Consider the following 13,023-nt stretch of genomic DNA (forward strand, 5'->3'; position numbering starts at 1 on the left):
TCCTCAGCAAAGAATCCCACACATGCTGCTTTCATTCATTAGCGTAATGCTGTACTGGTTTCATAATTCACTATACTCTTTAAAATGTATTATATTTATTTATTTAATTGAATTTCTATACCGCCCTTCTCCCGAAGGACTCAGGGCAGTGTACAGGGCAATAAAATACATATATAATTAAAATATGATATACAAGATCTTTGTAAACATATTGTACAATTAATGGCATTTGGATTTTCTATATCTCACATGCCTCACAAGCACAGCAATAGCCATAGCACTAAGACTTATATACCGCTTCAAGGTGCTTTACAGCCCTCTCTAAGCGGTTTACAGAGTCAGCATGTGGCCCCCAACAATCTGGGTGTTGTGATTCCTCGCCAGCCCATGGATCCGGCAGCTGAGTCCTCAGACTCAAGATGAGGAGCCTGAAGTGACATTAGAGTCAAAGGATGGGTCTGAGGAGCTCCAAGACTTACAGTCTGACGAGGAGCTTGGCCCCTCTACTCACGCTCAGGCTGAGACACAGCTGTGCTGGGAGTCTGAGTTGGACAGTGATAAAGCGCAGCTGGGAAATATCCAGGAGGCGCGACAGTGCCAGCAAGAAAAGAGAGCAGAACAGAGGAATGCAATGGGGCGGCTCCAAAGGCAAAGGAGAAGGCATTAGGAAAGCCGCTCCTTGGCTGCATAATAAAAGGGAAGGCGTGGGAGGTGCTGGTTGCCAAAGGCAACCATTCATGTTGAGGATCGAGTTTCTGTGAACTGTGTTTGTTTGCCTTGGACACTGACTCAGGTCTGTGCATTATAAAAGGGGTTTGGGTTTTCCCTGCGGTTCCTGCCTGCTTGATTGGAAGAGAGGTTTCTCCTTGTGAGCATAACAAGGACTCACGTGGGCTGGGACAGAACACTGGGTCCTCATTTTACCAACCTTGGAAGGATGGAAGGCTGAGTCAACCTTGATCCAGTTAGAATTGCAATACTTCATTCTAACTACTTCGCCATCACGGTTCATAGGAATGTGATCAAATGCTCATATAAAGTTACATAAAAATGAATTTAATGGATTTGCACCTTCCTAAGCAGAAATTATTTTCTGGAGCAGTACTAATAAGTTCTTTAATCTCCCCATAGTCTGTATGTGTGGTCACTAGGAATCACAAACAATTTGATGGTATGTTATTTTTTTAAAAAAAAACTTACCCCAACTTTGAAAATCCCAGTGAAGTTCAAGATAAAAGTCACCTAGCTGAAGAGAAATACTATATTTAAAACTTAATACATGGTCTTACAAAACGTATTTGTAACACAACAAAAATTTAATTAATTTAGTTATCATATTATCTTACAAAGATATTTCATTTTATGATATGCAAATCACATATGGTTAGGATTATAAGAGATCACTGTTCAAAATTGCTTCTGCTTTCCCACAGCTGATTTAATTTTATATTACCACTCACAGGATCACAATGCTATATAGGCTGAGATGGAGCAGTTACAGGCCTGCATATATAATTTGTTAACATTTAGAATAATCCAACCCAAACCAAAGCCAAATTAACTTAGAACATATTAATTGCATCTTCGCCTGAGGTTTTAAACATTAAACAGGTTTTCATCAGTGCCTGGTGTTTCCAGCAGGCGTAAGTATCATACAACTACGGAAGTACACCCACAACATTTTTTTCTAAAAATCCATACTACTGCTACATAATGATTCCTTTATAGATCAGCACCAAAATCTGGCAGAGCAAAATGACATTTAGAAATGTAAGGTTTAATTAGGAAAACTGTAACTGTCATATCAAAAAAAAATCTGTTGCAAGCTACTTGCTGGTTCATATGCATAGGTGTAATATTCCTGGAAAGTATTTGAAAATGAATGCAACCAAACTATTTTATTAAAATTAACAGCATTGTGATAGAATCCTCATTTAATTAGTTACCTCTTTCAGGGCTTTTAATAATCGAGGTCGCTTTTCTTCAACACTTTCCCTAGACTGTTGCTTCAATTTCCTTAAGAGTGCTGTAACTAAATAAATTCACTGTAAGCCATAAATCACAGAAATACAATACATATAAGAAGCACATACCAATACACAAATACCATGTTTCCCCGAAAATAAAATCAGGCCTTAAATTAATTTTTGCTCCAAAGGACGCATTAGGGCTAATTTTCTGGTTAGGTCTTATTTTTGGGGAAATATGGCACTAAATGTGTTTGTCTGATGATCTTAACTAGGGTTTATTTAGGGAGTAGGGCTTATATTACGAGCATCCTGAAAAATCATGCTAGGGCTTATTTCCCAGTTGGGTCTAATTTTGGGGGAGACACGGTATATTGAAGAAAATATTTGCTGTAGAAACGAACAAACAAAAACAAAAATTAAATGACAAAGTTTGGTGAAAACATTGCAAATCGTGGTCATGTGACTGAAGGTTGTGGCAAATGGCCATAAATACAGGATGGCTGCTTAAATTTCAAATGTGGTCACGTGACTATGACAAGTGGGACCTCTCCTGCCCACTTGAATTTCAGAACTGGATTGTACCTTTTGGGAGTCCGCTATAATTTTGATCACTAAATGGCCAGTCAGTTGTGTGTACAGGACTACTTGTACACACAAAAGCACACTTTGTTCTTGATTTATTCATAGTTGCGGTAAAACCTCAATTCTCCAGTACATATTGTTCCTTCAAAGACTAAGTAGGTTTCTTACATAAAATCAAAGAGAAATAATTGCTTACTCATTTGCCTATCTCCATAGCTGATGGCTTCTGCAAGAGGACTCCATCCCTGAGCATTTTTCACTTTGACGGGAGCATTGTGGGCCAAAAGCAAGTGTGCACATTCTGTAATAAATTATATTAGATAAAACAATAATATTAAATTTCCATGAACTAATCATATAAAAATAACACATTTCTTGTAATGGAGCTATGTGTTAAATTAATGGAGGAGACTGTTTGCTTCTGAATCATTCTGAGTTACTGTTTTGGTACAAGCTGTATAAAGGTACTGTGTGGATTTCCAAGCACAGTGGGCTGAATCAAAAGAAATTAGCTATGCTTTGGTTCCAATGGAATCAAAGCTTTTGTCCTGAATAACTCGGATGGAATGTACTAATCTGGACTTCCTCCTGGGAATCCAGACGAGTACATTCCACCATATCAACTTGTTCCATTGATTCCAATAGGACAAACGGCAGTTTCTTCTTAACTCAACTCAATAACTCTACCACCAGGAAGATTAAATGAAATAATAACTTGAGAATTTTTTCTTTAGAAGTTATCAAGTCTGCCTTGAAGGGACAGAATATCCTTATGTAATTATAAGATGTAGTAGAGAAGGTAATGGGGTGGGGGGCGGGGAGAGTAAAAATTGCCTTCACAATCTATTAATGGAAATGTCCGATGAAACAAACAACTTTTAATCAATAGTCAGTCATTGAATACAATTCTTTCGAGATAATGTGTGATCCAGGATCCAGCTACAGAATAAGATACCTTATTTAAGGCAGTTGTTGAACTGATATATGAAAAAGTCTAGAACTTGTAACAGTGTACTGAAGATTGTATAATTTTAGAAGTGATCACATAATCAGCAAGGAAGTTAAGCCAATTTAAGAGAGTTTTCCTTCTCAATTTATGTAATAAATAATTCTGTCCCAGGTTTAAGAGAGAATGGGATAGCTGGAGTAGAAGGAAAAAGTCTAGACAGCAATTGTTTTGTTGTTCACTTTAGCAAAGTCTTCAAGCAATTTCAAAATATGCTAAGCTTTAATAGTTAAGGGAAGGAAAATCTGTTTCTAGAGGTTAACTGGTGATAATGCACTAACATAAAATAGATACATTGACATATATTTACCAACCTTTATTACCCAGCATCACAGCAAGATGTAAAGGAGTATTCCCTATAAAGAAAAAAAAAGTTAAATTAACTAAAATATTACTCAGTGCAATTAAATAACCAGCTAATTATCCTGAACTTATTTAGGAGATATGTAACAATGTCATTGTTTTTAACTTGATAGAAGCAAGCAGAATTAATAAAATGATATATCCATGTATTATTTTTATACTTAAGAATTTACAAGAGGAAGTCTAGTAAAATGGGGGATGGGGAGTTGCTGGAAGAAAGGACACAAAATTCTGGCCTAAATTAAGGTCTGAAAGGTCTCCAGTGTTATAATAATAATAATAAACCTTTATTGTCAAAGTACAACATGTGTACACTGAGATTAGCTGAGCCTCCCCCTGTGCTCTCTCCCCCCAACACACAGTGACAACAAACCCTCCATCCCACCACACTATGTGAACCAACTACACCACACACCGGCCTCCCAAGTCAATTCTGCATAAGATTATGTCCCATTTAAAAGCCTAACAGCCCACGGATAAAAGCTATTTTTCAGCCTGTTGGTACGGCTGGCTATATTCCTATATCTCCTACCGGATGGTAGGAGAGTAAAGAGATACCGTCCAGGGTGTGAGTCATCCCTGAGAATCTTCCTCACTCTTCCAAGGCAACGAGCCCTGGCGATGTCATCCAGTGGTGTCAGGGAACAGCCCACAATGTCTTGTGCTGTGCTCACTACCCTCTGTAATACTTTCCTATCCGTGGCTGTCAGACCAGCATACCAAACCACAATACCATACGAGAGGACGCTCTCTATGGTAGACCGGTAAAAGAGGGTCATTAGCTGTTGTTCTACCCTTTTCTTCCGCAAGATCCTAAGAAAGTGAAGCCTCTGTTGGGCCTTTCTACCCACCTGGGTTGTGTTAACTTTCCAGGTCAGATCTTCACAGAGGTAGACTCCCAGAAATTTAAAGGAGGAAACTCTCTCTACACAGTTATCACAATAGACAGATCTGTCACTATTAAATCCCCCTCCAAAATTATGTATTTATTCATAGCTTCAATCCAGATTTACAAACTGGGCTAGAGTACAATAAAATAATCTGAAATAATCCAAACCTTGCTACATAAACCTCCATGGAACAAAGAAATATTTTGAATAAATTGAAAAGAATAAAAAAAATGTAATGCATGTAGTCCTTGACTTAGGACCATAATGGAGCCTGGAATTTCTGTCATAAGTCAAGATACCCAAGTGACTGCACCCAATTTAATTACTTTTTTTGCCGCAGTTGTTAAGTAAAAATCACAGTCGTGTATTCCTGTGTGCTTATTTCGCTGGAAACAGGCAAAAACTGCTGTAAATCATGGTCATGTGACCGCAGACCACTGGAACTGGCTAATAAGGTGAGCTTTATGCCAGGCACCTGAAATGTGGTCATATAACCATGGGGTGCAGCCATCAAAATTCCACAACCAGGTTGTAAATAGCTTTTGTGGGATCAGACATAACTTTGAACAGCCACTAAGTGACCGGTTGTTAAGTGAGGACTATGTACAGGTAGTCATCAACTTGCGACAACTGAACTCAAAATTTATATTGCTAAATGAGACATTTCTTAAGTGAGTTTTGTCCCATTTTATGACCTTTCTTGCCACAGTTGTTAAGTGAATCACTGCAGTTGTTAAGTTAGTAACACGGTTGTTAAGTGAATCTGGCTTCCCCCATTGACTTTGCTTGTCGAAGGTCGCAGAAGATGGTCCCATGACTCCCCAGATACTGCAACCATCATTAATATGAACCGGCTGCTAAGCGCTTGGATTCTGATCAGATGGCCAAGAAGATGCTGCACCGGTTTTATAAGTATGAAAAATAGTCATAAGTCACTTTTTTTCAGGGTTGTAACTTTAAACGGTTATTAAACAAACTGTGGTAAGTTGAAGAGTGTCTGTATAACAATTATAAATTATAAAGAAGGTTGTTTTCTGTAGTTATGATGTAAGAGGAAAAACTCTGATATGCATCTAGCAATTAGGCTCAAGAGAAAAGCAACATTTGTTTTTATGACGGGGGGGGGGAAAAAAAGCTGGAAAAAAATAACAGAAGGAATAATGTAAAACAATACGTCTAGCTGTAGGAAAGACCCCTATCACAACTGGAATAGTAACATACACAAAATAAGCAAACAATATAATTTTTGAGGCAGTTAGTAGACTTGTAGCATTCTGAGTTTTGTAACAAAAGGGTGTATAGAAGGGTTGGAAATAGATTAAATGGCAGTAATACAACTATACTAAACTGCTACCTTTAGTGGATGGAATCACTAACCTGATAACTTGGAACTACCCCCAACATCATACAAAATAGACTTTTATTCATACAAAGTTCATTGCCTTATATTCTTCCTTCTCAATACTCCTTATGTTCCCTGTAATCTACCATATTTAATCAAGTGATGAACTTGTAAAGATATACTACACCAAACCATGTCTGTGGCTACATGAAGACCTGTTTTAATATACTGTATGAACAAAGCCTGCTATTCAGATTATACAGGTTACATTTCAATTGGAGAATTAAGTGGAACAACTCAGAAGCAAACTCTTACCCAAATTTGTTTGAAATCCAATAAACACTGTGAACTTTATTGAAGGCAAATCTGGAGAAAACTATCTCCAATGCCTTTAAAAAAATGCACTGAAATTGTTAAACACAAGCATTACATTTCTAATAGACACTCAGCATGTGAAATACATGGAAAGTGAAGGTATATCACTATAATGTTATGATCCATTTAGTTATAGGATTATATATTTATAGCCTGGATGTAAGCCTGCAATTTTAAAATGTCTAAAGTATTTATTATTGCAAGGCTGTACAACTGCATCTCTCTTTCCAGATTTAATTATGATTTATTTATACAAAAAAGGATATACAAGTGATTTAGCATATTTAAATATCCTTCAATTTGATAACCCTGATTATCTCAGTATGAATATACATGATGTTAAGCATGCATTAAGTATTGGGCTTACATTCCACTATAAACTTGTAATGAAATTTTCAGATGCAACGTTCTGTGCAGCATTAACTAAAAGAAAACAGTACAGTATTTCCTCAAATATATCATTGTCTTGGCTTTGTACTGGCACATTTTGCAATCATACAAGACACAAATCAAATTTAATGCTTTAAAAATGTTTTAAAAATTGGTGATAATTCTATTCTTGTTCATATTTACATTGCAATGAAACATATAAAGAGGCATGAGAAGGAATAATTCCTTTCTCCCTTGAATACTAACTGATGAAACATCTGATTAGCAACTTGGAGTAATGGTTTCAGGACATTGTGAGTTCTAATCCTGCCTTGGAACAAAGCCAGCTGGGTGAACTTGGGCCAGTCACTCCCTCTTAGCCCTAGGAAGGAGGCAATGGCAAGCCACTTCCAAAAAAGTTTACCAAGAAAACTGCAGGGATTTGTCTAGGCAGTTGCCAAGATTTTAAAAAGCTGACTAAAAGCATATACACACTCAACACAGTAAAATAATTGTTTCTAGAATTTTAAATTTTTGTTTTCTGAATTGTTCACAACTGGAACACATATATTACTGATAATCTTAAAACCTAGAGGTTTTGACACTGCTCATGTTTGAACAAATAAGAGGCAATTCAGATTTCTTTACCAGGTGGTAGAAAACCTGTGACCTTCCAATTATTTGCTGAATTACAACTCACAGCATTCTTCAGTATTACCCATGCTGTCCTGAGCTATTAAGAATGGTAGTTTAGCAAGTTGGGAGTGTTAAAAGGTTGTCCACTCTCACCTGGAAATCTTATAGGTACGAAACATACTAGAGATATGTAATTTGGAAGCTAGCATAATAATTTAGGGTTATGGAAGGCAGTCAGAAGAGGATCTATGAGCCACGTGCCACGCAATACCTATTCCTCCCTAATTTGCAGTCTCTGCTTAAAACTCGTTGTTTTATGAATTATACAGATAATCCTTGAGTCATGACAGTATTTGCGACTGGAATTTCCATTGCTAAGTGATATAGCTGTAATGTGCAACATCACATGACTGCATTGTTTAGTGACGGCACTCCCTATTGTCATTAACCAAATTCCATCAGTCATTAGCCAAGAACCAGCCCAATCGGAGGCATTCTGGCTTGGTTTCTCTCAGCCCCGAGCCTTGGTTTTTCCAAGGTAAGGGACTGCCTTCCTTTCAACTCCCCACAACTGCCTATTCGCCCCACCCCGCCAAAAAAAATCTCTGCTCTTTTGCTGCCCGGCCCTCTGCCTTGTGGGGCAGCAAGAAGTTTCAGAACTGTATGACTCTGGGGCTGCTTGCCATGCTGCACTTGAGGGGCTCCTTGGCATGCCACAGCTCTAGGCTGCAAGAAGCCCCTGAGCCACAGCACAATATGAAGCTGCAGTCAACCCTGGAAGCTTCAGCCCTCCCAGCAGTGCAGCATGGTGTGAAGCTGCAGCCACCCTAAGCCCAGAAGCACAGTGCAAAGCTGCAGCCAATCTAGGAAGGTCAGTTTATTCCGGTAGTGCAACACATGCAGCCGTTTTGGGAAGACCCAGCAGTGTGGTGAAAAACTGCAGCCACCCCAAGAAGCCTCAGCTGTCCCAGCTGCAATTGTCTCTTGCCTTCCTGCACTCCAAAGGTCCTGCCGCCTTGCGCTCTGCTTCCCCAAGTGACTTTTGCTGTTTTCTTGCTCCTGCTGCTGCTGAGGCCTGCCCACCTGACCCTTTGCGAGACAACTGCTGGCCATATGGGACCATCTTTCCCAGGTCTGTTGAGGAAAATGTTGTGTACAACCTTGATTGGGGCTGAGAGATGCAACATATGTTTCTATATCCTAAATCAATTTCTCTCTTGAATCTGAATCTGAGCAAAATTTGCTATCGGCATCCTAACTGAATAACAGTTTATAGATAGTAATATATATATGCAAACCCCATCCTCATTCGCACTGAGGCTACCTACTTGACTAATGAAATGTCTGCAAGAAAGCAACCTTGGTCAGAGAGCACCAAGAACTTCACAGTTCAACCCTGAGCTACATATATTATCTTAGATTAATATTAATGGTTATAGAAACAACTTACTTTTAATACATGTTATTAAAAATGAAGCATGGTTCTTAAGAGAGTATCACTATCTTAAAAACTAGCTAACACAGCACTTCACCAGAGATGAAAAAGAAAGGTGATATCATTATGCTGGAAAAACCTAACAAAAAGTAACTCTGACACATATCCCAAGGGCTGTTTTCTTTTTTTTTCCAGAAGGGGTGCATTCCTATTCTCTTACAAGAAGGGAAGCATTTCCTATGAACAGGTTACAAACTGCTAACACAAATAATTGTTAAGAATTTACTCTCATTAGTGTTTAGGATTGAAGCTGGCAAATCTGCCATTTGCTCAGATACATTTCATCTTAACACTAGGCAGTGATAAATCACAAAGGATATTTGTACTAATGGAGAAGGACTATAGAATACAGTACAGATGAAATCTTAAAAAACTTTCTAGAATGTGATAATGGCAAAGTTATTGGTGCTCTCCGAGCCTGGCTGTTTTCTTACAGACATTTCATTACCCAAACATCCTCACACCTCATTTCAACCATGATTTACAAATATTCTCTTTTATTATAATGATCAGTAAAAAAAACCACCCCAGATTGTAAAGGAAAATGATACGTGAGGCTTAGTTGTTAAACCTACATTTTACTTCTTCAAAAGCCTAACTACAAATACATTTTTGTCAAAAACAAAACAAGAAAAACCCCCAATCCTTTTAATAATATTTTCAACAAAAACAGCCCATAATCGGCTCATGATCTGAAACGCTACAGGAACAACCTGAATTAAAGCTTAGGTTCCTAGAAAGTTTGGTTCTGAAATTCTCAAGATTAAAATGCAGTGACATATTTTTCGATAGAGGTAAAAATATCCAGTTAAAGTACTAGTTCCCCATCTGGAAAAAGTGGAACCTGTACTTGTAGGCAAAAGGACAGGAAGGGAAGGAAAAAGAAAAAGAAAAAAGCAACAGGAGGCATTTGCAAGGCTTGGAAGGAATTAGTCATATTGATTATTGAGGACAGTAGAAAAGACCGTCCCCTCTTAAGAGAGAGAGAGAGAGAGAGTTGTAACTGGAGGAGTAGAATAAAGCAAGGGCAGACACCTAATTTCTCCTGGAGAGGCAGAACTGAAAATTAATCCTGAAAAGGGACAGGCAGAATTACTCAGCCTTCCATCCTTCCGAGGTAGGTAAAATGAGGACCCAGATTGTTGGGGGCAATTAAGCTGACTTTGTAATAATGTCGCTTGGGGGTGTGTATGTGAAAGCCCTAATAAGCAGGCATACGACTTCGCAACTAACAACAACAAAATACATAGAATGAAGGCTACTGCTAAGCTTGTAAGCCGCCCTGAGTCTTCGGAGAAGGGCGGGATATAAATGGAATTAAAATAAAAAAAAATAAAAAATAAAAAGTGACGAACACCACCAGGAGAATCAAAAGGGGTCACGGCAGACCCTTCTTTCCAAAGCGACGGGGTCGTAATGAAGGCTCTACCTTCCCGGAGAAAAACCAGCAGAGAAAGGGCGAGAGGATGGCTTCTTACCGTGATTATCCTTGTGGCCGATGCCCTGCGTGCGGATCAGCGCCGACAACCTCCTCACATCCCCCTTGAAGACGCACTCATGCACGGGGAACTGCAGGCTCGGGAGGGGCTTGATGGGGTCGAGGGTGGAGGCGGCGAGGGAAGAGCCCCCGGGCCCTCCTTTCAGCGGCAGCCGGTGATGGTTGGTGAAGATGCGGTGGTGGGTCGAGCCACGGCTGCCCTTGCCGCTTCCCGCCCGGGCGCTAGTGAAAGCGCCTCCGCCAGGCGCTGCCGCCGCTTCCTCCTCGCCGGGCCCCAGCAGGTCCCCGTCCTCCTTGTTGGGCTTGTGGTCCTTGCGCAGCGAGCGCAGCTTCTCTCCGGTCATCGCCAGCGGCGGCCCCGGGCGTTGGGGGGCCACGATGGGGAGACGCGGGGCTGCAAAGGCTGCGGAGGAGTCGGGGCGCTCAGAGCCGCGGTGGCGAGTCCCGTCCCGTCGGCATTCCCCCCATCCGGGGACGCTCCGCGAGCGGAGAACCTCTTTATTCCAGCCGAGCTGCTTCCGGAGTCGCCTCCTCCTCCTCCGCTCGCCGCTCCGCTCACCAGCTCAACCACGCTGCCATCTTGTCGAGGGAATCTCGCGAGAAGCGGAACGCTCGGACGAGCGAGATCACAAAAGCTATCGCGAGACGGTTACCCCTAGAGATCAGCGACCGGGGAAAGACATTCCGGCGAGGGCACTAGGTCACGTGGTGCGGACGGCGGTGGTCGGGACGGCTTCTTGGCTCGGGCGCCTGGGCGAGCAGGAATTTGAGCCGGCGGCGGAACAGAGACGAGGCGTAGAAACGCCGCCTTGGGCGGAAAAACGGAGAGTCGGAGTCACATGGCTGTGCACTGTTTCCAACTAATATTGGCTGACTTCCACCAGTCCGGAGCAGATTTCGCAGTTGAGAGTTCCCAGGCGGAGTTACAACGGGAGGAGGTGGACAGAAAATAAAACCAAAAGTTCAAAAGGATCAGGTGTCATATTAGTTAGGGTACGATAATTTCCCCCTCTCCATTCCTTAAAAAAAGAAAAGAATACAGTAAAATAACGGAGCTTTCTTTCTTTCTTTTTCTTGTCTGAGCTAATTTCTACAATCGTTTTAACCGAAATATCGGAAATGATTTGTAATTCCCTGCGTCTTAGAAGATGAGATATAAGTGTTACAAGAATAGGATGACCAAATTGCAATATGGTGATGAATGAAGGACAACGCTGAAAAAGAGGAACATTTGGGGGAAAAAAGTCGATCGGGATAAAAATACTGTTTTATGTTTGTAACTTGGCTTTTCAAAGGAAAAATCAGGAAAAACTTCAAAAGTGCATTTTCTAATAAGATGTAAAATCAAAGGGTATATGTACATACATTTTAAAGAATCCAATTTCCGGACTTCCGGATGGCAAGGCGGTGCCGGAGGCAGCCATTTCTTGGCTGTCAGCCTCGCGGCTCCATAGAGCCACCGAAAACAGCGCCGATCAGCTGTTTTGGCCGCTCAGAAGCCCCCCCCCATCTCGGGAGAAGAGGAGGGGGGTGAGCGTCCAGGTAGGGGTAGAGCTCTCCGGGGCCGCAAGAACTTAAGAGTTTTTGCGGCGGAAGGATTGAGGGCCCCCCCCCAAAGCCTGGGCATCCTCCGGACTGCGAGGCGTCTCTGCTCCAGGTTTTTTGGAGCAGAACAGGGCGTTCGCAACCATCCCTGCTAGCAAGGAAGAGCTTTTGAGAACGAGGACGCAGGCAGAGCGATGCAGGAGATTTTGGTGAAGATGGTATTCTGATCTTTAACTCAATAGACTTTGCTGAACTTGTAAGTGAAAGTGCGTAGCTAACAATAGTGGGTGAAAATGGTGGCTTTATCTTCTAAAGTTCCTGCTTTGGTGCAACAGTCTTCGGGGAAAACTTTATCGTCCCCTGTATCAGCTTTTACAGTAAAAGATTTGCAGAGTTTGCTGCAAGAGACTATGGAAAAGCAAATGAAACAATTTGTTGAGATAATGGAGAAAAAGTTGGAGGAGAAGTTTACAGAGAAGTTAGCAGAAATGAGAGCAGACATCACATCTGTAATGTCAAATATGGCTAAAAACATTGAGATTTTGGATGAAAGAGTGGAAGATCTTGTTCAAAATGATATTAGAATGGAAGCCAAAATGACAGAAACTGAAAATATGATAGAGAAAATGGATTATGATTTGATTTCGACACAGTATTATCAGATGGAGTTTGCTTTGAGAATCAGAGGCCTAAAAGAAAATCCTAAGGAAAATTTGACGAAAATGGTTTCTGAGGTTTTGGAAGGGGTGTTGGAGCGACCAGCAGATGAAATAATGGAAGATATAGATAAAATCTTCCGTGTTAATTTGTGGATTGCAAGACAAAGGAAATTACCCAGAGATGTGGTGGTTTATTTTACAAAGAGAAAGATTAGAAATGAAGTTATCCAGGCTTCCTATAATATTGATTTTGTAATGGATGAGCAAAAAGTTTTGATTTTAAAAGAGATTCC

The 13,023-nt window shown here is 40.7% G+C and overlaps 1 protein-coding gene across 1 annotated transcript in view; it reads right to left on the minus strand.

The window, feature by feature from the left end:
- The window catches only part of ANKRD13C (ankyrin repeat domain 13C), a 28,975-nt gene extending 17,878 nt beyond the window's left edge, over nt 1-11,097 (minus strand). The window contains exons 1-5 of the mRNA XM_083357835.1: nt 10,507-11,097; nt 3,873-3,914; nt 2,749-2,853; nt 1,947-2,032; nt 1,201-1,246 (exon numbers count right to left, since the gene is read on the minus strand). Of these exons, the coding sequence (XP_083213961.1) occupies nt 1,201-1,246; nt 1,947-2,032; nt 2,749-2,853; nt 3,873-3,914; nt 10,507-10,870 (643 nt within the window). The 5' untranslated portion in view covers nt 10,871-11,097. The remainder of the gene's footprint in view (nt 1-1,200; nt 1,247-1,946; nt 2,033-2,748; nt 2,854-3,872; nt 3,915-10,506) is intronic.
- Between the last annotated feature and the right edge of the window lie 1,926 nt (nt 11,098-13,023).

The sequence above is a fragment of the Vipera ursinii genome (assembly GCF_947247035.1).
Source record: "Vipera ursinii genome assembly, chromosome: 3".
NCBI classification, from domain to species: Eukaryota; Metazoa; Chordata; class Lepidosauria; order Squamata; family Viperidae; genus Vipera; species Vipera ursinii.